Here is a 24,982-nt window from a genome sequence, read left to right as displayed (position 1 = left end):
CCTTTGATCCAGCCATACCATTGCTGGGTTTGTACCCCAAAGAGATCATAGATAAACAGACTTGTACGAAAATATTTATAGCTGTGCTTTTTGTAGTGGCAAAAAACTGGAAAATGAGGGGATGTCCTTCAATTGGGGAATGGCTGAACAAATTGTGGTATATGTGGGTGATGGAATACTATTGTGCTAAAAGGAATAATAAACTGGAGGAATTCCATGCAAATTGGAGAGACCTCCAGGAAGTGATGCAGAGCGAAAGGAGCAGAGCCAGAAGAACATTGTACAGAGAGACTGATATACTGTGGTAAAATTGAATGTAATGGACTTCTGTACTAGCAGCAATGCAATGACCCAGGACAATTCTGAGGGATTTATGGTAAAGATGCTACCCACATTCAGAGGAAGGACTGCAGGAGAGGAAACATATAAGATAAACAATTGCTTGAATGCATGGACTGAGGCAGATATGAATGGGAAATAGACCCTGAACAAGGACACATGTTACAACCAGTGGAAATGTGCGTTGGCCATGGGTAGTGGGAAAGGAGGGGGGGTGAAGGGGAAAGTAGGGGCATAATGTATGTAAACAGATTAAAAATGAATATTAATAAATGTCTAATAAAAAATATGATAAAATAAAGGAAAAAAAAGACAGAAGAGAGGATGCTCCCACCTTGGGGGAGCATTGTCATTTATTTTTATATAGACATAATATGACCTGTAACATATTATATATATGATTTGCTAAAAATATGTAATGAATTATAACAAATATGTTTATCCAAGAAAAATAAATTCTCACATTAGTTTTGTCCAAAAAAAAATTGGTATTATGTTATTACACTAATATCCTATTCCCTTATGATGATCTAAGAATTCATAATTCTTCTAACAAAATAATGAAGAGCTGTGAAGAACTAAGAAACTGTCCATTCTAATCTTCCCTGGTTAAATTACTCCCCTGATCCCTACTAAGGACTAGAAATGATGAGCACTATTTCTTTTTTTAAATGTACTTTTAATCCATTTTTACATAGCTGTCACTCCCAAGTAATTAATCCTGACAGCTACTTCATAATAAAAAAATAGTTAAACAAAATGAACTAACACATTAGCCATAATTTACAATATATGCCTCATTTGACATGAAATATCTGTCACCTCCTCATAGAAGGCTAAATCTAAGCCTCTAAATTAGTCAGGATTCTTTCAACATTGTCTTCTTTTACATATTTGCAGCCACTCTTCCAAAATGCCTGACAATTAATTAAAATTCTGATGTCTCTTCATTTTGTCTTTTTTTTATATATATATTATTGAAGTTAACTTTGTTTTCTTAAGAGATTTGTTTACTTCACTCTGAATCAGTTCACATAAATCTTTTCAAGTTTTTCTGGATCATCCTATATATCCTGTATTATTATAGAAGAATATCCTATTAAATTCTTGTAGCACATGTGTTAAACCATTCAACAAATTATGGGTGCTATTTGGCTTTATTACTACAAAGAAAATAGAATCAATAGAATCACTACTAAGAGTGATTCAAATAACTCTTCCAAGGAAAAGTTACTTTTTTCTCTATTTCTAAAATTTACAGGGAAGATGAAATGATTGTGGTGGCAGATTGATATTGAACTTAACATACACACAGAAAAGAAAATTTTCTATATAGGGATTTTATGTGAACTATGAATATCTGTAACATGCCTTATGTTTCATTTATTTATTTTAAAACCCTTACCAGGAATCAATACTGTGTACTTCTAATTCTGTTCACATCTCTCAGCATTAGTTCAGGCAAGACTTTCTAGGTTTCAATGAAACTTTTACTTTTATCCTTTCTTAGGATGCAATAATATTGCCTTATGATCATATATCGTAATTTGTTCAGCCACTCCTAAATTAATAGACACCTCTTTGTTTCAAATACTCTACTACAACAAAAATAGGTACTATTTTTATACAAAATGTTTTTTTAAAGATCTTTTGTATTTTTTTTCCTCTGATCAATTTGAGGTTTAAGCCCAATAGTGATAGGGCTGGGTCAAAGGATATGCACACTTTGACTTTGACTTTGACTTTGACTTTGACTTTGACTTTGACTTTGACTTTGACTTTGGGGGCATAGTTCTAAATTACTTTCTGAAATGTCTGGAGCAGTTCACATTTCTACTGAGAGTACACTGGAGAGCCTATCTTCCCATTGATCTAAAATAATCATAATTTTCCTTTTTTATTATCTGTCAGATTAATATGAGAGTTGTGAGGTAGAATCTGAGTTGTTTAAATTTGCATTTCTCTAGTTATTAATGATTTAGAGTATTTTTTCATATGCTTGCTCTTGGCTTTCTTCCTTTCCGAACTATCTGTTCATATTCTTTGACTATCTATCTATTGGGGAAAACCATCATTCTTCTATATTGGAAACAACTCTTTATATATCTTTATCAGAGGAAATATTATCAAATGTCTTTATCAAAGAAACTTGCTACCAAGTTTTCTTTTTAAAGCCCATCTCTTGAGGCCAGGTATTGTTTCATTTTTGTCTTTGCAGTGCCAGTGCCTGCATGATGCATGGCACATTGTAAGTGCTTAACAAATGTTTTTTCAGTGGTTGATTAATGATTCAAGCTCCTAATATGCCAGAGTATAATATATATAAAGAGTTTTGCATCTAATTGATCAGGCTTAGTATACATAAAGGGCTGTACAATTCTTAAGCTCACAAATGTCTATTATAATTAATGTCATAAAAATAAAATATTTTGGGCCAACAAAGGATTTGATCAAGTATAGTAAGTGATCAAAATAAACGAAAACTTGATAGCAAGATTGTCTAGCAGAAAATTGTAATGGAGATAGTCAAAAATTAAAGATGTATTTCCATTCGTATCATTTTTTCTGATTCTCTCTTCTCAAATTCTAGTTTTGCGGTGTCCTGCTATAGGAAAAGTGGGGTAATACGGTGCATTTGTAAAGAAGAATATGCTGGACCCAACTGTGAAAGGTGAGTCAACAATTTTTGTAGTTGTATTTTTGCTCATTATATAAATTTCTTTTCCTAAAATGTAATAATTGGGGATATTTTTGTAAACAAGAATAAGATTTTCTCTGGGAAATGTCATGTTTTAGTGTATAGTGAACTACTGTTGAATCTCAGATTTAAACTCCACCTTGAATTCATATAGACTATGTGATCCTGACAAGTCACTTAATGTCTCAGCAATCTTAGCAACTCTAAGACTTACAGTGAAAGTGGCAGCCTGTATTGGTAGATGGACTTTTCTTATGTAAGATTTCCCTAAATTGTTGAAATCAAAGGCCCATATATCTTACATCAGGCAACAGACTGGAAAAGAAGTGAGTTGTCTCTACCTTCTTTCCTGAAAAGTAACTGAATTCTCATGAAGGTTTTAATGATCTTCTAACATTCATCAGCATCCAGCTCCCATCTTTGGAGTCTATTTACATTTGTACTTGTTTCTGCAGTTAAGACTATCAGCTCGTCAAGAATAGAAATTGTTTCATTCTTTATATTTCTATATCTAGAGCCTAGCACAGTACTTGGCACATAATACTAAATAAATTGTTGATTGATTGGTTGATTGCTTGTTGATTGATTGGATAACCAGAATTCCTTTATTTTAAAATTAAATTTTATTCTTTTTTAACTAGCATATATTTATTTTCTCTCCTTCCCTCTCTCCCTCTCTAAATGGCAGTAGAGGGTGGAACCCTTTTGTAATAAATATATAGTGTCAAATAAAGCAGATTCCCACACTGTCCATGCCCAAAACTCTTTTATATTCTGTCCATCACCTCTCTATCAGGAAATGAGTAATATTCTTTATCATCAGTTTTCTGATATTATAGTTTGTTATTCTGTTGGTCAGACTTCTGAAGTCTTTCAAAGTTCTTTGTTTTCACAATATTGTTCTTATGTTATAAATTATTCTCCTGATTCTGCTCACCTCATTCTGCATCATTTTATATGTTTTACCAAGTTTCTCTGAAAACCACCCCTTTTGTAATTTTTTATGGCAAAACAGTATTCTATTATATTCACATATCATAATTTGTTTAACTATTCCCTAATCAATGGGCACTCCCTTAGCTTCCAGTTCTTTGCCACTAAAATAGATACAGTATTTGGGGTTCTTTTCTTCTTTCTTTGATCTCTTTGGGGTATCAGCCAAGCACCAACTTGCTGAGTTATTGATTCTACTCAAAAAGAGATCCTGGCTCCTGAGGATCTAAGACTTTCCACTAAGTTTCTAAAGTTTCCTTTCTTTCTAGCCCCATCTCCAACAAATGCTGTTTTCTAAGATAAAAAGACTAATTGAAAGAGACATACATAAAGATCACTTTATTTTCCCCAAAAAGACCTTTGTCCACTCTTGGCCTATGGGCTTCTTTCAGTGTTCAGTTGTGACAGCAATGAGTGCCATAAAAACAAGTATGGTATCCTCTGGTATCCAGAGCCCATGTGATTCTCTTCAGACATTTTGGGGGGACCAGGAGCTGTGATGAGGAAGCTGTGTTCCACCTGAGCCAGGCTACCAACTACAGAGGCAAGGATTGAAAGATAACGCTCTCTAGGTGCCCCAGTCTTAATGGTCTAGTCTGGGGCTCCAGAAAAGGAAAGCCTCTGCCCAAAAAAAGCTTAAAGAAAAAGAAATTCATTGCCATCAGAACTCATCCCATTGTCATTTTAAAATGTTAAAAATGTAAAAAGAAGGAGAAAAGTATCAGGTGATCAAAAGGTTCCTGGGACTTTGGACTGGGTGGAATAATTTTTGCCAAGACAAATGAAGAACAGAAAGCAGAAGATATGGTCCCATTTGTCCCCTAGGAAGACCTGATGGTGAATATTGGATTTCTTGTGTGATTCAACCTCTCCCCTCTAAGGAAAAAATGAGCAAAGAGTGGCCAGTTGCCTGATGGGCCCATTTTCTGGTCACTAGGTAGAAGAGAAGATTGCTAATCAGCTTTGGATTCTCTCTTTTCTGTTTCTGTGGTTGAAAGTCTATGTAAGCTTCCTTAGGATTAAGCAATAGTACTAAGTGAGGAGTGTTTGCCGATCCCTCTGAAGAGAGTTAATGACCTTGATCCCATCCCTGCTGATTAAATGCAGGACTTGCAGCAAGTAAATAGGCCAGGCCTTCTCTAGTGACCCAATACTGAAAAAAAAGTCTACATCCGGATAACTTTCACCACCACAGGAATCAGTCAAGAATCAGTTAGTCAATAAACATTTCATCATTTTCTTCCTGCCAAGATGAAATCAAGATGGCAAAAATACATTGGCTGCTCTCAAGGCTCTCACATTTTAAAGAGATAAATAATAAGCAAAACAACTATAAACATACGAGATATACAGTGTAAATGTTTGGCTAGCTCATTAGCTTGCTCATCACCAGTTTAAATTCAGGATGATAAAGTTTGTACTCCCATTAGTAAATGGAAGGTAAATTCAGAGGGAATAACCTGGAAGTAAGATGGGAGGAGAATTGGAAAAGCCTCTGCTAGAAAGTGGGATTTAAACTGTCTTGATTAAATGTTGGTACACGAAGGTCCTCCAATCTGTACCTGGGGATCACTTGGTCCCTCCTGCTCTCTCTTTAGTCGAAATTCAGACAGGGCCTGGGATTAAATGCATTTTCCATATAAAGGGACAAAAAGGTTATCACATCATTTCTAGGCAATGGGTATCACCTTGGCTGAGGCTATCATTACAGATAAGAGCAAGGAGTAAGATTCATAATATCTGCTCTTCCTTCAAAAGAAAGCCCTTTACTGATTAATGAAAACTACTCTGAGAACTTACCACCCTCCTTCCTTCCACTTCCACCAAAACAACACTATCCTAAGAACTCATCTTAGAAATAAGGATTTTCTCATCATAAAGGAAGCAATTAATTCATGTCACTAACTGAGTGGTTAGGATTACTACAGTGGTACAGTGGTTAGAGTTCTGGTCCTGGAGTCAGGAAGATCTCAGTTCAAATTTGACCTCAGATATCTTTTTTAAATAAAGAGAAGAATAGAACACAAAAATGAAACTTAGTCTTGCCCATGTAGAATTTCAGTCCTGGAGAGAGTCCTTAGATATCATCTAGCCCGGTCTTCTCATTTTTTTCAGGAAATTGGTGAGTCCCATTCACTTTGCAAAGGTTACTCCTTTCATATGGGAGTGAATTATTTTTAACCATTTTACCATTTAAGGATGCAAACCTTTGAGTGGCCTCAATTGTACCTAGTAAAAGCTGAGTGTTCATGTGCATGTCAAATGGTCAGAAAAGCAACTAGGCAGCCAGTAAAAATAACGACTATACCTGGACATAGATGGCATGGGTATCTTTTCCCTATCCTTTCATTGGCATGGATCTCCAGGAGAGGCTGAGAGTTTAAACAATGAGGAAATGCCAGTTCCAATTTGGAACTACTTGGTGATACATGGGAAAATAGCCAATCTACAGAAAGGAAGATTTAGGAAATGTACAGGACAGTCACCATAAGTTAGAGTAAGATTTCCCACCCTCAGCACTTATCCCAGTATCAGAAAAAAAAACTGATGAAAGAAAAGGCTAAGCACAAAGAGTACAAATGTTCTGGTATTAATAATAGATAGTAGTTACATATTTATATTATTTCTGATAATAATTGATAACAATATCAACCATAATAATCACTAATATTTATGTAATGCTTACTATGTGCCAGGCACTAGGCTAAGCACTTTATTATCTCATTTGATTCTTATAACAACCCTGGGAGGTAAGTGCTATTGTTATCCACATTTTACAGATGAGGAAATGGAGGCAAACATAGGTTAAATAACTTGCCTAGGGTTACATATCTGTGGATGGATTTGAACTCAGTTCTTCCTGATTCCAGGTCCTGCCTAAACAGTAAAGGGAAGGCTACTATTCATTTTAAGATAGAGATGCCCTTTTTTTCTGAAAAAGCAAAGCAGTGACTCAGGCAAGGATTGGAAATAAGCCTAGAACTAGAGAAGGGGAGCCAAGAGAAGCTGGGGTGGCCACTTAACTAGAGTAGCCTGAAGCCTTTTTCCCCTAGCATAGGGAAAGTGTTTCTTTTCTTTTCTTTTAAACATTTACTTTTTCTTCATAAACTTTTATAAACAGTACTCAATTTAGTAGTCTAGTTATACTTATTAGTAATACAGTGGAGAGAAGGAAATCGAAGAGGGGAGGAGAGAAGGGGAAAGAGAGAGAAGGAACGAGGGAGAGAAAAGAGGAGGAAAGTTTTGCAACAACTTCCCAAAAGAGACAGAGAAATTTATGCCAGGAAATCAATCTAGGCAATGATTTGGTAATAAGATTGGGGCAAATAGTCAGTTGCCTGACATTTGTTAAGCTCCTACAATGTGCCAGGCACTGTGCTAAGCATAGATAATACAAAGAAAGATAAAGATATATCCTGTTTTTAGGAGTTCACAATATAATGGGGGAGAAACAAGCAAATAATTATGTACAAAAAAGCTGTATTTAGGATAAATTGGAGATAATCAGTGGAGGGAAGAGGCTAGAATTAAGAGAGATTAGGAAAGATTTCCTACGGAAGGTGGGATTTCAGCTGGAACTTCAAGGAACCCAGGAGACAGAGAAGAGAAGGGAGAGCATTCTGGGCATGGGAAGATAGCCGAAGAAAATGCTCAGAGCCAGAAGATAGAGACTCATGTGAGGAACAAACAAGGAGGCCTGTTAATCAGTAAATAAATAATTATCAAGAGCCTACTATGTGCCAGTACTAAATGCTGGGGTACAGTGCCTGGCACACAGTAGGCAAAGAAGCAAAACACAGACTGTGCCATTGTATTGAAAAGTATATGCTGGAAGATATAAGAAACCATGTAAAGGTGTGTTGAGCCCTGAGGGCTATCTTTGAACACCAAACAGAATTTTATTTTGGAGAACAACATCTTTCACCACCCCACTATCTACCCTACCCAACTACTGCTACATACAAGTTAGGAAAATGAACCTACAGGAATAGATGTAGCCAAAACTAATTACAATTAGTGAGGCCAAGGCTAAAACCAAAGCCTTCCGACTCCTAGTCCAAAGCTTTTCTAATTTTAATTCTAATTTTTAAAATCTAAATAATCCTTCTAATTTCTAATAATTAATAATCCTATTTCAATGAGTATGCCATTTAGGTTTATTATAGACTGCAATGCAAACAATGCCTCCCATAAAACCTTGATTATTTTTTTTCTCCTCAGCTTGCCTGGAATGATAATTTAATTGATATCAATTTTTTATACTTTTTTTGATGATTATGTTATCCACGTATCCTTGGCATATAAGAAAAGAGCAAGAGAAAAAGCAGGGAAGTGAGTATATTGATCTTAAGGTGTTTATTAAATTCATAGAATCATATGTTTACAAGTGAAAAGAATCTTAGAGAAGATCTGGTCCAAACTTCTCATTTTTTAAATTAGGAAACTTAGGTCCAGAGAAGTTAAATGACTTTTCCAAAGTCAGCCATCTTATAAGTATCTAACATAGGTTTTCCTAATTCAAGTTTAGAGTTTTACTCACTACTCTATGAATTGAATTGAATTGATTTGTATTGAATTGAAATGAAGAGCTCTCTGAGGTTAGCAGCCACCATTAAGCAGATCAGGAATTCAAGATGCTCTTCATCTTTGATAGATCAACAAAATTCTTCTGGAAAGTAATCCTCTTATTCTCCAGAGAATTCTCCTAGAATGAATGTCTTTTCCTAGTAAGGAAAGAGATTTTTCTAACTGGAAGGTGACAAGCCTGTGTTTTTGTTTAAAGCAGTAGAAATAGCCCTGGACCAGTCTCAGAGGGCCTTGGGGGATGTAGTCAAGATCCTGTCATTTATTACCTACAAGATGTCCAGCAAATGACTTTGCCTCTTCCCAGTCCTCCCATCTAGAATCATTACACTATCGACCTCACAGAGTTGTTGTAAACATCAAATAGTATATATGAAGAGGCTTTAAAAAAACTCTAAAGTAGTATGTAAACATAAAATGGTAAAATTCCAATTGGCTATCTCCGCCATTAACAAATTAAGGATTGTGGAAATAGTCCCTGAGTCTTCAGGAATCAGGGTAACCAGCGAGTGGCCAATTGTCACAAAAATTCCCCCAGAGATGGATGATTAAGAAGACCATGGACACAATAGCTGAATATTAAGGAAAGTCAAGGAAAGGGAAGAGGACGAGGAAGGAGCAGGCAACTAGAAGTAAGGCTGCACCTTTTTTATATAATAATCTTCAAAAAGTGGTCTTGGATGCTAAAAACAATGAGTTTGAATCATATATATTTTCCCTGAAACAGCTTCTTTCTAGTTGATATTCAGTCTTAAAAGCCTGAGCAATGACTAAAATTATGTAATTCAAATCTCACACTCATTACATTGGTCTGAGAATTTTATTACCTTCACTCATTTCCCTGAATTCATTGAGTCATTTTGCAAAGCTAGAAATAGAACCAAGGTTTCCTCCACCCAGCCCCATGTTCAATTAATTGTAAAGTTTCAAGTTCTCCAGGGAAGGAAACACTCAGCACCAGAGGCAGGACTATTAATACGCTAACATCTGCATTTTAGCTCAGGAAAATCTGCAGGGCTTGTTATAAGAATGGATAGGGAATTGGGAGTAGGCTTGAGGCCAAAGATAAGGTCGGGGATGGTCTTGATGAGCTTCCATTGAATTATGGCATTGATGGTATATCCAAAAAGGCTTCTTAGGTGAACAGGATTAGCCTGGGAAAAAGGAAGGTGAGCTTACCCTTATGGAAGAATGGATATCAACAGGATTATAACTCTTTGGAGACCATATAAAAGAAAATAAAACGGAGAGGAAAGGATAAATTAAGTCTCATGGTTAGTGGACTGAAGCCAAGGAAAGTGAGTAGAAAGCCTTTGACCATATGGCCTAGGAACTAAGGGAGTAGACTTGGGAGGTCAGCCCTGTTGTTCATGGAGGAGTAACTTATGGCTCGTTTGGGCTTCAAATTTCTTACAAATCTCATGGTTCAGTAGCATGAGAAAGTGCAAGTGCAGGAACTAAATTTTAACAGTTTCTCAAGGGTTTTGCCTTTCTGCATACAGTATTAACTCTCCTTTTCAAATCCTGGCCTTAGGTAAGACATCCGAATGCCCTTGTTCCTGTTTTACAGTTTTAGATTCTTGTAAAGATTGTTGTTGTTCAGTTGTTTCAATCATGTCCAGTTCTTGTGACCCCAACTGGAGTTTTCTCAGCAAAAATATTGGAGTGGTTTGCCATTCCTTCTCTAGTTCATTTTACAGATGAAGAAACTGAGTCCAACAGGATTAAGTGACTTACCACTTAATCATAGAACTAAGAAGTCTCTGAGGTCAGATTTGCACTTGGGAAATGAATCTTTGTGACTCCGAGCCTGACAATCAATCCATTGTATCACCTATAACTCGTTGTACATGTTTTACTGTAAATTCCTTCAGGATATGGGCTAGATCTCCTTTATCTTTGCTTTTCCCATAGGTCATTTGAGTTAGGTGCTCAATAAATATTTTTAATTAATAAACCTATAAACATATTGTTGACTTTTTTTCCTTCAAAGGTATCTTGCTCCTATCTCCTCTTCCTATGACCCTATCTAGTCCCAGACCTTATTATCTCACTCCTGGATCACTGTAGCAGACCACTAATTAGCCTTCCCTTCCCAGTCTCTCCTAGATATAATCCATTGTGGAGGTACATACATTTTTATTTTATTTTTTTATATTCTGAAATTAACAAACACCAAATAAAATGAGAGAAAGAAGATTGTACATGAAACTATAAATCTCTTTTACCTACAGCTTGCTTCTCTTCTAAACATATATTAATGTGTTATATTATATTATTAGATTGTAAAATTTAAATGAATATCCAATAACTCCAAGTATTATATTTTATAAGATTTATTAATAATCACTTGAAGTAGAAGGAAAAAAAGAAACAGAAGTAAAACCTGAGTAAAACTCTCCTGCCTCTCACCTCACTCCACCTCCACAAACCTTGATCAGGGGAAAAGAGAGTGAGAGGGTGGAACTACACAAAACTTATATCCAAAAAATAAAGACATAACGTGAGAACGAAAGTAGGATGCTGAGATTTTGAGCCTGGAGAGCAGATTCTAATTACACAATATTGCATTATATATTTATTATATTCAACATGTATCTTTAAAAGCTGCATTTTTTAGCATTTCATGACTCCAGTTTTTTCTTTTTCTTTTTTCTTTTTTCTTTTTTTTTTTGCCAACCCTGTTTATTCATCCCTTTTCATCTTCTCCTGGCCTTTTCCTATTGCAAAAAAAAAAAAAAAGAGAGAAAGCAAAATGGGGTTTTTGTCATTAATAATGTAGATTGATATTAGGTTAATCATTAATATCCTACTTTGATTTTGACAATCCTGCTCAAAGAATATATAGATCATCGATTTAGAGCTGTAAGCAACTTTAGAGGACATCTAGTATAATTCCTTCATTTTATAATGGAAACTGAGGCCCAGGAAAAATAAGTGGCCAGTTCAAGGTCACTTTGAAATTAAGAGGTGATATTTTAACCCAGGTCCTCTGACTCTTGGACAACTAGGTGGCACAGTGTATCAAGTGCTGGGCTAGAGTCAAGAAGACCTGAATTCAAATCTGGCCTCAGACAATTACTAGTTGTGTCACCCAAGGCAAGTCACTATTTGCCTCAGTTTTCTCATCTATAAAATAACTCAGAGAACTAATTAGCAAATTACTCCTGTATCTTTCCCAAGAAAACCCCATGGGGTGTTTAAGTCAGAAACAACTCAACAAAAACCTCTGGCTCTTGAGTCAAAACTCTCTTCCATATACAACCTTTAGTAGCGTCTAGTTTTCTATCACATAAAATCTAAACATTTTTGCATGGTTTTCAAGACTTTCCACTGGATGATTCTTTGTTTCTCATTGCCTTTCAATGTATACGTGTCTAGTGGTTTATTCATGCCTTACACATTTGACTTGAAAATACAGGATATACCATTTTTAATGTCCTGTTTTAAGTTTTTATAGTTCTAAGACTTTTAGGACACCCTTTTAATCACACCCATTCCACCTCCCTAACTTTCTTCCCATTGTTCTCCCTGCCTAGAAGTCTCCTTCCTCTCTCCTTTACCTCTTTACCTGAATACTATTATTTATTTAAGTCCCAAATCAAATTCCAATTCTACCATGAGAATCAAATATTCCAATTCCCTCTGAACTCCCTTACCTCTGTACTCCTATAGCACTTTCACCAAGTAAGTCTATAAAATAATATTACTCATTTTTAATAAATATAACAGAACTTATAGATCCAATAGAAATCATACCCTTTGAAAAAGAGTCAGGCTACATACTTATTCAATCAATGCTGGTATTGCTCAGAAAGATTTTAGAATTCCTTTTTTTTTTAAATTTCCCTCAGAATCTCTGGCTCCTTACTCTGAGTATTGTAAGTATTTTTCCTTTGAGGCCATATTGGACTTTTATTTTTAAATTTAATTTAATTTTTATTTTCATGCAAAATACATTTTCATATTGATCATTATTATAAAAGTACACTCATATAAAATAAAAACTCCAAAATAAACCCTTAAGTGCAATGATGTGAAAGATAGTATGCTTTGCTCCGCATACATCCAATTCCAACAGTTCTTTCTCTGAAGGTGGATAGCATTCTCCTTCATAAGTCCATCAGGATTGTCCCAGATCATTGCATTGCTGAGAGTAGCCAAATGTTCACAGTTGATCATCATACAATATTGCTGTTACTGTGTACAATGTTCTCCCAGATCTGTCTATTTCACTCTGTATCAGTTCATTCGGATCTTTTCAGCTGTTTCTGAAATCATTTTGCTTATCATTTCTTATGGCACAATAATATTCCATCACAATGTCCCACAATTTGTTCAGCCATTCCCCAATTGATGGACATTCCCTCAATTTCCAATTCTTTGCCACCACAAAAAGAACTGCTACAAATATTTCTATGCAAGTAGATCTCTTCCTCTTTTTTATTATCTCTTTGGGAAACAGACCCAATAGTGGTATTATGGGATGAAAACGGTTTTATAGCCCTTTGGGCAGAGTTTATACTGGACTTTTAAAAAGGACAAAACATTATTAGGAATCAGTCAGGCAACAAGCATTTTTTGAGGATGTGCTATGTACCAGCTAGCAAATAATGGCAATTTTGAATCCAAAATTATGTTTGACTTAAGTAATGAAGTTGATTCTTATTTATGGTTGACTCTGATGCCCTCTAGGTTTTATAAGACTTCACTCTCTTGTTTCTCCTTCTGTCAGACTGCTCTTCTCGGCCTCTCTGTGGGATCTTCATCTAGGTCATGTCCACAAACCATGTATGTCTCTGAAAGCTCCATCCTGGGCCCTCTTATTCTCATCCTCTATAGCATTTCACCTGGTAATCTCATCAGTTCCCACAAATTCAGTTATCATCTCTCTACAGATGAATCTCAGATCTATCTGTATACCATTAACTTCTCTCCTGAATTTCCATTCTTCATTGCCAACTGCCTACTAGGCACCAGAAATGGACTTTCCATTGACATCTTAAATTCAGCATTTCCAAAACTGAACTCATTATCTTTCTCCCAAAACCCTCCTCTCTTCCTTATTTTCCCATACTACCATTTCCCCAATTACCAAGGCTCACAAGCTAGGTGTCATCCTTAACTGTTCATCTCAGTCTTCCTATCTGATCTATTGCCAGAGCTCCGGAGCTAAGCCTTGAAGAACTCTAAAGGGGGCATGGGTGGCTCTTTGGATAGAGAGCCAGAGGTGGAGATGGGAGGTCCTGGGTTCAAATCTAGCCTCACACACTTCCTAGCTATATAATCCTGGGCAAGTCATTTGACTGCCATTGCCTAACTCTTAATACTCTTCTGTCCTTGAACTTATATTTAGGGTCAATTGTAAGCAAAAGGTAAGGATTTGAAAAAATAACTTTGGGGGTCAGAGAGTAAAGAGAAAGAGCTAGAGAGCATCCTAGGCATGGGGAAACAGTCTTACAAAGGCACCAAAGTAGGACAGGAAATGTCATATGTGGGGAACAAGTACACTAGTCAGGTTGGAATCTAGTGTGCATGAGGGGGACTAATGTACAATCCGGCACTTTGAAAATGTAAAGAGATTGAGATAAATGTACTAGATATCTCCTCTTTGAGAGGTCGATGGTAGAGAATGGAAAAGAGTTTCACAGAATGACAAAGACATTGATTGGTTTCAACTGGCACAGATGAAGGGAATGTGTACAATCACAGTAAACTGGATTCATTTAAATACTGAATTATAAATGTTCTCTTGATCCCCCACATCGAGAGAATCCAAAGGATTCATAGGTAGTACAGGGATAGTAGAAGGAACTGTGCAAGGGAGGAGAGATATTTGATTAGAGCATTAGCACTTCAAAAATAATGGAATTTGCTTACAGATATATTTATGGAGTTCAAAAATAACCTAGTGTCTCATCTTCAGCAAAAGTTTCTAAAATTAATTTTCTTAATTAAGAAATATTTTTAAATCAATGACAACTTAGAGGACTTAAAATTAACTTATTTTATAAGCCAGAGGTTTTTTTAATGAATAAAAATATTGAGTATTTTTAAACTAATAACATTTATTTAAGTCCTTTACAAGTTTTCCCCCTAACTGAGAAAAATGCCCTATGCCTCTAAGGAAGGGGAGCCAAATTGAATATTATTAAGCCAGTTTGAGGAATGTATAATAAGAGTTAGAAGACTTGCCCTCTAGTCCTGGACCTTTCATTAACGAGTTGTGTAATCTTGGACAAGTAATAGTTTCTGTGAGTCTCATTTTCCTCATCTGTAAAATGGGGATAATGATACCTGCTTGTTCAGTATACTTACAGGGTTGTAGTGAGGATAGAATGGGATAGTAAATGAAAGCTTTATGAAAAGCATCAAGTTCCATACAAATAAAAGCTAATTAGAAGTAGTAGCAGCAACTACTTCAACTTCAACAACAAGTTGAAATAAAGAAATAGGGGCAGCTTGGTAGCTCCACAGATAGAGAGCCAGAATTGGAGATAATGAGGTTCTGATTTCAAATCTAGCCTCAGACACATCATAGGTGTGACTCTGAGGAAGTCACTTAATCCTGTTTGCTTAGCTCTTAATGCTCTTCTGCTTCAGAACCAAAACTAAGTATCAAGTCTAAGATAGAAGGTAAGGTTGTTGTTGTTGTTGTTGTTGTTGTTGTTGTTGTTTTTAAATAAGAAATAGAGGAGTAGCAGTAACAACCATTTCTTTAATCTAGTAGAAAAGAGTATTTAAAAAAAAAAGGAAGTCCTTTAAGTTTCTTCTCTAATGTAAAATGTTTTATTTTTTATATTTGTATACCCCTAGCACAGTGCCTGGATGATAATGGGCATTTAATAAATGGTTTTGAATTAACTGGTTAACTGATTGATGCCAGGAAGGTATTCAAGTCCAATATCATCATAGTTTTGGCTTCTGGTCAGTTCCAAAGAAATCATAAAAATGTCAGATGAGGGGTCCAGAATGACCTGACATGGAAAACAAAGAAGGATCTATTTCCCAGAGTCATAACTAGAAGGTGTACAGGACAAACTGTACTCAGGAGCAGCAAAGGAAACAGTGCCCTTGGATAAATTTTTTAAGGTGGGTAGGGAGCAGGAGAGCGCTTATAGCCAATCACCCAAATGAGTGGATCCCCTCTGCTTCTGCCATCTGATATAGAGTAGGAGTGAAACTACAAGGGTAACTAGTAGTAATAGAAACAGGAGTGTGTGTAGACCACTGATGTCAGCAGGGAAGGGTATCTACCCAACCTGATTCACAGACCCACCATAAGCATCCACTGGTATTACCTTTGTACTAGGGTAGGAGGTTCCATCTTTACCATGCCCTGCCTAGAATAGAAACTCATCTATCATTGGCTTGGAGAGGGAAAAGTGGATGGCTAGGGTGACATCCATGTATAGATACTGAGAAAATAGAGTGGATAAATGGATGGGGAAGGATTTCAGACAATACCCTCAACACACACACACACACGCACGCACACACACACACACACACATATAGACATACACCCCCAACATCAATACTACCTACAGTCTCAGCCTTTTGGGAAAAGCAACACATATCCTGATAATCTTACCATGCCCCAAGACCCAATGGCCTCATCAATCCCTGCACGGTGTGAGGTAACACCATGTAGGTCTGTGACTTTTATTTCTCCACTGGGAGCCCTGGGTCAGTGGCCAGAACAAATGCTTTCAGCTCCCTCAAAATTTGTTGCAACAGGGCAAAGCTCCATTTCCCCATCCCTAGTGAAGGCTCTGATAGACACCTTGGACCTTTTCCTTATTTCACAATAAAATTTTACTTTTGTAACCACTAAACTCTTTGCAAGGTACTAGAGTTCTGGGTCCTAAGAAAATGAAAGGCTTGTTTAATGAGGTACAACTGTGCCATATACACATCATTTTCCCCATAAGACAGAAGGAGAAATATTTTTCCACTCCTCATAAAAATTGGAATGATTCCCAGAGAAAGTAAAATTCAGCACAGTTTGTGCAGTTGGGGCATATAAGGCCACAATTAGGGACAAAAATTTTCTTTTTTTAATGAATAAATTTTATGGATATCTTTTGTTTTAATGTTGATTAGATCTCCCCCTGTATCCCTCTCTCTCCTTGCTCCTAGAGAGCCATGCCATATAACTTTCATAAAAGAAAAAAGGAAAAAAGGGGAGGGGGGGGCAGAGAATCAGCAAAATCAATTGATACATCGAAGAATTCTGACAATGAATGCAATGTTCCATGCCAGTGGACCCCATCCCATCTCTACAAATCATCTTAGCCTCTGACAGCTCGAGGAATCCACCAGCCTCCACCTTCCCAGTAGCAGGCATCATCATCCCCTAGCCTGGACATTTTGTAAACCTTAAAGCACTACAGGAAGGAGAATTGGTATTGTGACTCTTTTTATCATTCAGATATTAATAGTCAGACAGAAGATTTTTAGAGATTTTTTTTGTTTTTAAAGTATTATTCCAAAGTACTAAGAGAGTTTACCTGCCAAGTGAAGAGACACTGGAGAAGCATAAAAAAAATCAGGAAATTGTTGATGTTAATTATTCCAGTTTTATGATTCCCCTTCAGGTGTGCCCCTGGTTACTATGGAAACCCCTTACTGATCGGGAGCACCTGTAAGAAATGTGACTGCAGTGGAAATTCAGATCCCAACCTGATATTTGAGGATTGTGATGAAGAGACAGGCCAATGTCGCAACTGCTTAAGGAACACCACGGGATTCAAATGTGAACGATGTGCCCCTGGATATTACGGGGATGCCAGGATTGCCAAGAACTGTGCAGGTATTTTATTGCAAATTTCCATTTGGTTACCTTGGGAGCATGGCTTGCACATACACCTGTGCTTGGAAAATACTGACTACCCCATTTAAGTGATAGATTTCCCTCACAGAAACCCTGCAGCTGCCATCTTATTACCCTTCCCCAAGGAAATGCCAAACCACTCCTCTCTCTTTGCCAAGAAAACCCCAAAAGGAGTCACAAAGTTTTAGACACAACTGACTGACTAAACAACAATATAGCACTGACCTGTGTAAAGTGCTTCACAATTTCATTGAATAACAAACGTTTTTGTCAAGATGAATTCAATAATATAGAAGATTAAGCAAGCGCCATGAACTAGGAAACTGATACAGATGTAGCTGGGCTACATCCTATGTTTGTTGCTGTTGTTGTTCAGTCGCTTTAGTAGGTTCTGACTTTTTTCTTGGCAAAGATACTGGAGTGGTTTGCCATTTCCTTCTTCAGTTTATTTTACAGATGAAGAAACTGAGGCAAATAGAGTTAAGTGACCTGCCCAGAGTCACACAGAGGCTTCATTTGAACTCAGGTCTTGATGATTCCAGGATCAGAACTCTAGCCCCTGTACCATCTCATTGCCTTATTCTCATGTTACCATCCTTGTAAATATTGAAAAGATGGAAAATTATTTTGTGGTTAGTTTGGTTTTAATGTAAATCAAATTTTTAGTCAAATTGATAAATTGGATGTTTTTTATTAACATGAGTCAGTTTTCCTTCTTGACTAGAATTTAACTAGAAATCAGCAGGTAAGCTTTTCATGATTTTTCTATGTGCTACTTTAGATGAGATGTTTCACATGATTTTTTTTAACAAAAAAAAGTCAATATATATTTCTTGTGTATAAATGGAGATTTTGAACCTTAGACTTCATCCAAGTATTTCCATTATTTCCCAAAATTCCCTTTTATCTCTCTTGTGCCTCTATGTTTGCATGGTCATCTTATTGTTTTGTAAGTTCTGTAGTTCCTCCTTCCTTTTTTGCTCTCATGAGTGGGCTGGGTTAATTTAGTACCTTTTCATTCTAGTTTTTTATGTTAGTTTATTATTAATTAAATTTTATAAAAATATAATACTTAGTTGTTATATTAATTTTAAAATCCACACTTGTTTTTTATTTGTTTGTTTGTTTTGTGGAATAGATAATGGAAGAGAAGAAGCAAGCAGGAAATGGAAATAACATTCTATTAGCCTAAGAAATTAGATATAGACCTGGAAGGTACCTCAGCAGCCATCCAGGCCAACCCTCTACTTTTACAAATGAAGAACTAAAACCTAGTGAGGTCAAGTGAGTTACTCAAGGCCATATAGGCTATGATTTAGAGGCAGAATTTGAACTGAGATTTTCTGATTCTGGAGACATTGTGAAGTTAATCTACCACCATACTACCTAAAACTACTGAGAAATTCTTATCTAAATGAAGGATTATCTCAATAGACCTAAAAAGAAGAGCCAAGAAGGAAAACAAATAATTATGCAATGGCTGCAGAAAAGGCAGTAAAGATAAACACCAAAAGTTAAAAAGCCTACAGTTAATGGCAGGACCCAAAAGCATATGCTTAGAATTGAGGGCAATCTAGCATTATGCCAGCCTACATTAGACAGGAAGAGGAAAGTTTCACAAAGATTGGTGATAGTCAAACTGGTCTTAAATAATAAAAATGGCTTGCAATTATAAAGCACTTTAGAGTTTACCAAGCACTTTTTGCAAATATTACCTTATTTTATTTCCACAATAATCCTGGAAGTTAGGTGCCATTATTATCCCCATTCCACAGAAAAGGAAACTATGACAGAGTTTAGGTGACTTGCCCAGGGTTGTACAACTAGTAAGCATCTGAATCTGGATTTGAATTCAGTTCTTTCGGGTTCCAAGTCTAGCACTCTGTCCATTGCACCACCACTTAGCTGCCTCTGTTCTTAAAATCTCTTAATCTTCATTCATTAAACTTTAACTATCAGGTTACAAATTGTTCTTAGATCAGCTAATTTTTAAAATATTCTACAATATGGAATAGAAAGCCATAATATCCCTGAAATGATTAATAAATCTGCTTTTGATGGAACAGCTAGAAAGTAATAAATTTGTTATGTCTCTGAAGCTTTCTCAAGCCATCAAGCTGTCACAAACCTTTAAGAGAGTTAAAAGGTGAAAAAAGTTACAGTTTTATTCAAGCATGGAAAAGTCATCATGTATTTTTTAAAGTTTTGAAAATGAAATCCTACCCGGTGAAGAATAGTCTGGTGGGTTTCCAGGATTTGGTTTTGATTTTTTGGTTGTTTTTTGTTATTATTTGTTTGATTTCTAATTTCAATGACTAATCTACAGTGAAATTCAAGGAAGTAAATGGGAATCTGGTCATTTCCAAGCAGTCCTAACGTATCAATCATGCTATAAACTGGTCTTAATGGTCTCTCCAGTATTCATAGGAAGATGTGGAGATTAAGTATCAGATTTGCCCAGGGTCACACACCACAAGAGTTCAGGTTTATTCCTTTGAGTCCTCTTCCTGTGTATTACTGAGCTGCCCAGCAATGCTGTCCTCTGTCAGCTGGCATATAGGTAGTTAATCCTATAATCTGTAATAACCTGGAAAGGAATTTTCACTGAAGAAACACAGTCTAGTTTTGCCCAGTAACATATGCCCACAGTAGGATCATAGAACATTTTGGAACCCAAACATTTGCATAGTTTAATCCAGGAGTTCTTAACCTGGGATCCATGGATCCCCAAGGCATCTGTGAATAGATTTCAGGTATCTGTGAATTTTTATGGGTTTTAAAAAAAAGTTTATCTCAACATAATCATTTTCCCCTTATTTTATATACTTAAAATCATTATTCTGAGAAGGGGTCCATAGGCTTCATCAGATCGTCAAAAATATTAACACAGAAAAAGTTGATAACCTCTCTTAGATTCAGGAAGGACTAAGGGAAGAGTTCTTGATAATTTTAATTTTTCCCTCAATACAAAATTCTCCCAGAGAGTTCATCTTTTTTTTAACACCCCCCCTTTCTCTGTGTGATGATTAAAGAGGACCTCATGGTAAAACATCATAAAGTCTTGACAAGATCCCCATCAAAGAGCATATAGGCACACATATGCAGAATATAAATGGCAGACATGAAAACACTGGTTATTTCTCTCATTGAGTAATAAATCCAAAATCTTTGTTCTTTGTTTTTGTTTCCCCAGTATGCAATTGCGGGGGAGGACCATGTGACAGTGAAACTGGAGAATGCCTTGAAGAAAGTTTTGAACCACCTACAGGCATGGACTGCCCAACTATAAGTAAAAATAACAATACCTGATTGACTAACCCCCACTTTCTCTAATATCCTGCAGGTGTGGGCTTTTTAAAAGCCCTTTTTTTCTTTCTTTTTCTTAGTCTTTCTCATGCTGGAGAATGCTGGAATCCATGCTGTTAACCCTGTCTGTACACCCTTTGGCAGAATGGACCACAAACAAGCAAACAACTAGCAATATCCATGGCCCATTTGGTACCAATAAGTGTTCTAAAATGAAATAGTTCCTTTTTTTCCCTTTTCTTTAGAAAACAGATTTTATTAAGACCCTTTTAAGTCCAGCATCTCAATGAAGATGTCCATTTGATAATAGTAGTAACAAATCAATGATCAAAAAAGCATTATAACTCACCAGATTGTTGAAGGAAATACTGTTTAGTTTTACTTTAACTTTCATTATCTGTCCATACTGCAATGTATCCTGGGTCCCCAAAGGCTGCATGAGTAGTAGCTAAGACACTGGTAGATCCTACCAAGCAGGAAAGTTTTTGAGTACAAATTGATGAGAGTCTAGCTAAGTTCAGAAAAACTCATCAATAATCATGATCAGGTAATCAATTACAACAAATGGCATACAAGTCATCTACTAATGAGCCATTTTACACACTGGTGGAATGGTTTAAAGGATCTTTGGAGTATTTCTTCAAAATTCTTTGAAGATCTCAGTGTGATTTATAGACACTGTCTCACAACACTTCTTCTCTGTGAGGAGTCGTGGGAGAACGATTAATAATAACACTTGGCACCTCTGTAAGAATTCATAGTTTCCAAGCCACTTTGGGCTATGTTTTCTCACTTAATCCTCACAATGATCCCATGAGTTAGGCTGAGCAGATGTGATCATCCCCATGCTACAGATGAGGAAACTGAGGAGTGAGATGACTTTCCCCAGGACTGCATAGATGGAGAAATGGAAATAATGGATTATATAACCTTTTCAAAGTGAGGCCAGATCCTTAATGGAATCAGAAATAAAATTCAGAATTCCTGAATCTCTGGTGACTTCACATCCTTTATTAATTTATTCCTCTTTCCCTAGAGATTTACAAACTACTTTGTGTAATTCTGCCTCACTTGAATCCAATTCAGGCACAAATCACACCATGAGGTCATCACACCTCTTCAACAATGAAGGACGAACAACAATAAACCACTATGTGCTCCCACATAGAAAGGTTGACATTTAAGGGTTTGTTTTTAACGTTATGATTAAGAAAAAAAATCCACCAGGAATAAAAGATTGAAATAAACAGTGACATAAAAGACAGTCTTAATTTTGAAGAGCATTTTTTTTTCAGTAGAGTAGCTAGCAAGTTAGGGTTTCAGCTTAGCTGAAATAGACACTATTTGTAAAATATAAGAGAAATGAAAGCCTCACCTACCCTCAAACTAGGGTCTCTTATTGGTTTGCCTTGTGTCAGAAATTCTCAAGGACAGATTCCTATTTCATGACATTATCCAAAAAGAGACCTATGGTTAAAATGTAAAAATCTTACTCAGGAGACTTAACACATTAACAGCCATTAACATATTAACATGAACTAATCCAGGCCCTTGAAGACAAGAGATTTGGTGTTGGTGATTTGTAGAAAAGGTAAATTATTGAATTCTAGGAGAAGCAGATTCCATCAGGAAAAATGGAAACCATGGCATGTTTTCTGAGGGTGGTAGGTAAATACCTGGAAATAAACTGAAAACAGAGAAGAGGGCATCAAATTTGAAGTAAACCAGGAGAAAGAAAAGTTGAGTGATTCTGTGAAAGAACTTCATCTACTTCACAATTTTGCCTGGGTCCAACTCTAAGTAAAAATTTCTTCTTTCTTTGGAAAAGGGAATAAGCTCTTTAAGTGACACCCTAAAGAATCTTTTCTGCTGATAGGAAGAATTTTCAAAGAAGTCTGAGGGATAAATGGAGTCAACACAAGGGTATAAAGAATCACATTAGCTCCCCACCCTTGGGCCACCCATGCTCTTTGCAAATGAAATATTCAGAAAGACAGTCTCTGTATGGGGGGGGGGGGGCGGGAAATATTTCTACCAGCTGATGATAAAAAAAAAGTTCTGAAAATCATGTACATCTGTCCAATCCATAAAAACTCCTGCCAAGACAAATTGGATAAGATGAGTCCTTGCTCTCTTCCACACACTCCTTCTGACTTTAAGTTGTCCTTTTATGATTCCTTTTTGCCACCAAAGTTCATTTTAACCTTATTGCACTTACCCAAAAATATATATCTATATTTTTATATATTTAAAAGCATATAAAATATAATTTATATACATAAAATTATGTATATTCATATTACATATGATTTATATATACATTTATAAAAATATGAGTAACTATGCAAATTGTCTAAACACATTTTCTATATAAAATATATCTTTTTTTTTTAACCCTTACCTTCCATCTTGGAGTCAATACTGTGTATTGGCTCCAAGGCTGGAGAGTGGTAAGGGCTAGGCAATGGGGGTTAAGTGACTTGCCCAGGGTCACACAGCTGGGAAGTGTCTGAGGCCAGATCTGAACCTAGGACCTCCCATCTCTAGGCCTGGCTCTCAATCCACTGAGCTACCCAGCTGTGCCCTATAAAATATATCTTAAGATACCTGTAGAGACTGCCTAAAATAAACTGATCTACTTCATTTGTTTTAAACCTTTACCATCTGTCTTAAATCAATATTGATTCTAAGGTAGAAGAGCAGTAAGGGTTAGGCAATGGTAGTTAAATGACTTGCCTAAGGTCACACATCTAGGCAGTGTCTGAGTTCAGATTTGAACCCAGGAGCTCCTATCTCTAGTGATCTCCTTTATTTTGATGTGGGCCTTGCATCCTTCTTCTCCTCATCATCATCATCAATAGGCATTTATTAGGCTCCTAGTAGGTGCCAGTCACTATGGTAAACACAGGAAATCAAAGAAAGGTAAAAATTTACATTCTACTGTCAGGGGGAGATACACAAACAACTATGTGTATAGAAGTTATGTACCATGTAAATAAATAGATGGGCTGTGGAGAGAGGGACCAGGTTCTGTGAGAAAGGAGACACTACTCTGACTTTTTTTTTTTTAAATGAAAACATTAACAGTCAAGAAAATACAGATGCATGATGCATGACCTAGCAAAGTCAGAATGCTTTCAGTTTTAAATTGCATAGTGAGAGAAAATGGCATTTTCCCATTTTTATCACCAGGCTGCGACAAATGCATCTGGGATTTGACTGATGACCTACGATTAGCAGCTCTTGCTATCGATGAAAGCAAATCAAATTTGTTGAGTGTGTCGTCTGGAGTAGCTGCTCACCGGCATGTAAATGAAATCAATTCCACTATTTACCTCCTCAAGGTATGTTGTGATTATGGGTCTTTGACTTATATTTCCATTTTAGCCTTATAAGATAAATCCTGTCAACTCCAAGTCCTGTTTTGATTTCTTAGAGCTTAGCTAGCCTAGGAAAGTCATGTAAAAGAGATTGTGCACACAGATATGCCCAGAACCTCCTAGGTCCGTGGAATTTGGAGTGGGAAAGAACTCCAGAGGTCATCTAGTATAATCCTTATTTGCTAAAAGAGGAAATTGGTACCCAGAGAAGGAGTAACTTGGCCAAGGTCACCTAGGGAGTGTTAGAGCTGAGCAGGGGCCATCCTGAAGCTAAAATATAAAACTAATTCTCAAATTTTCAGTGTGAATATTTACATCTCAGAAATCAGCATATGCCCCAAATCAAGACTCGATATATCATTTTGTTGACTGTCTAAACCAGTGATGGGCAAACTATGGCCTGTGGGCCAGATGCAGCCCTTCTTCATAATCTTTCAGTCATTAATAGGGCTTAGTATCACAAAAATACAAGAATTTTGTAAAATGTATCATTGTTATTTTTTAATAAATTATATTGGCCCGCCTAAAGTTTTTTTTTTCCTTTCCTTTGGCCCCCTCTTTAAAATGTTTGCCCATCACTGGTCTAAACAGAAGGAAACGGTGGAGAAAATGTTAATAATTAAAGTTTGAATTCAATTAAAATTAACAATTTAAACTTAATTTGTGTTAGGGACTTTTTTTTTAAAGAGTTGATTATTAAACATTTACCAACATACCCCTGGAGTTGAAGGTTGAAAACAGATCCTTTGAAAGGGTCTTTCCACTTGACCTGTTTCATATACCTTGGTCTGCTAACAGTGAAAGAAGATATAAGGAAAGTGGTTAGGATGTACAAACATGGCCAGT

The 24,982-nt window shown here is 36.4% G+C and overlaps 1 protein-coding gene across 2 annotated transcripts in view; it reads left to right on the top strand.

Moving 5' to 3' along the window:
- Positions 1-24,982, top strand: part of LAMA4 (laminin subunit alpha 4) — a 211,411-nt gene that overhangs the window by 91,544 nt on the left and 94,885 nt on the right. Inside the window, exons 4-7 of one of the 2 annotated variants that reach the window (XM_044676736.1) lie at positions 2,930-3,010; positions 17,215-17,429; positions 20,644-20,718; positions 23,949-24,100. In XM_044676736.1, the coding sequence (XP_044532671.1) occupies positions 2,930-3,010; positions 17,215-17,429; positions 20,644-20,718; positions 23,949-24,100 (523 nt within the window). Of the gene's footprint in view, positions 1-2,929; positions 3,011-17,214; positions 17,430-20,643; positions 20,740-23,948; positions 24,101-24,982 lie in introns of both variants that reach the window. The other variant, XM_044676735.1, reaches the window with a different exon arrangement.

Source organism: Gracilinanus agilis, chromosome 4, assembly GCF_016433145.1.
Source record: "Gracilinanus agilis isolate LMUSP501 chromosome 4, AgileGrace, whole genome shotgun sequence".
Lineage (NCBI taxonomy): Eukaryota > Metazoa > Chordata > Mammalia > Didelphimorphia > Didelphidae > Gracilinanus > Gracilinanus agilis.
The sequence above is the reverse complement of the archived record's forward strand: the minus strand, read 5'-3'. Positions and strand labels throughout refer to the sequence as shown.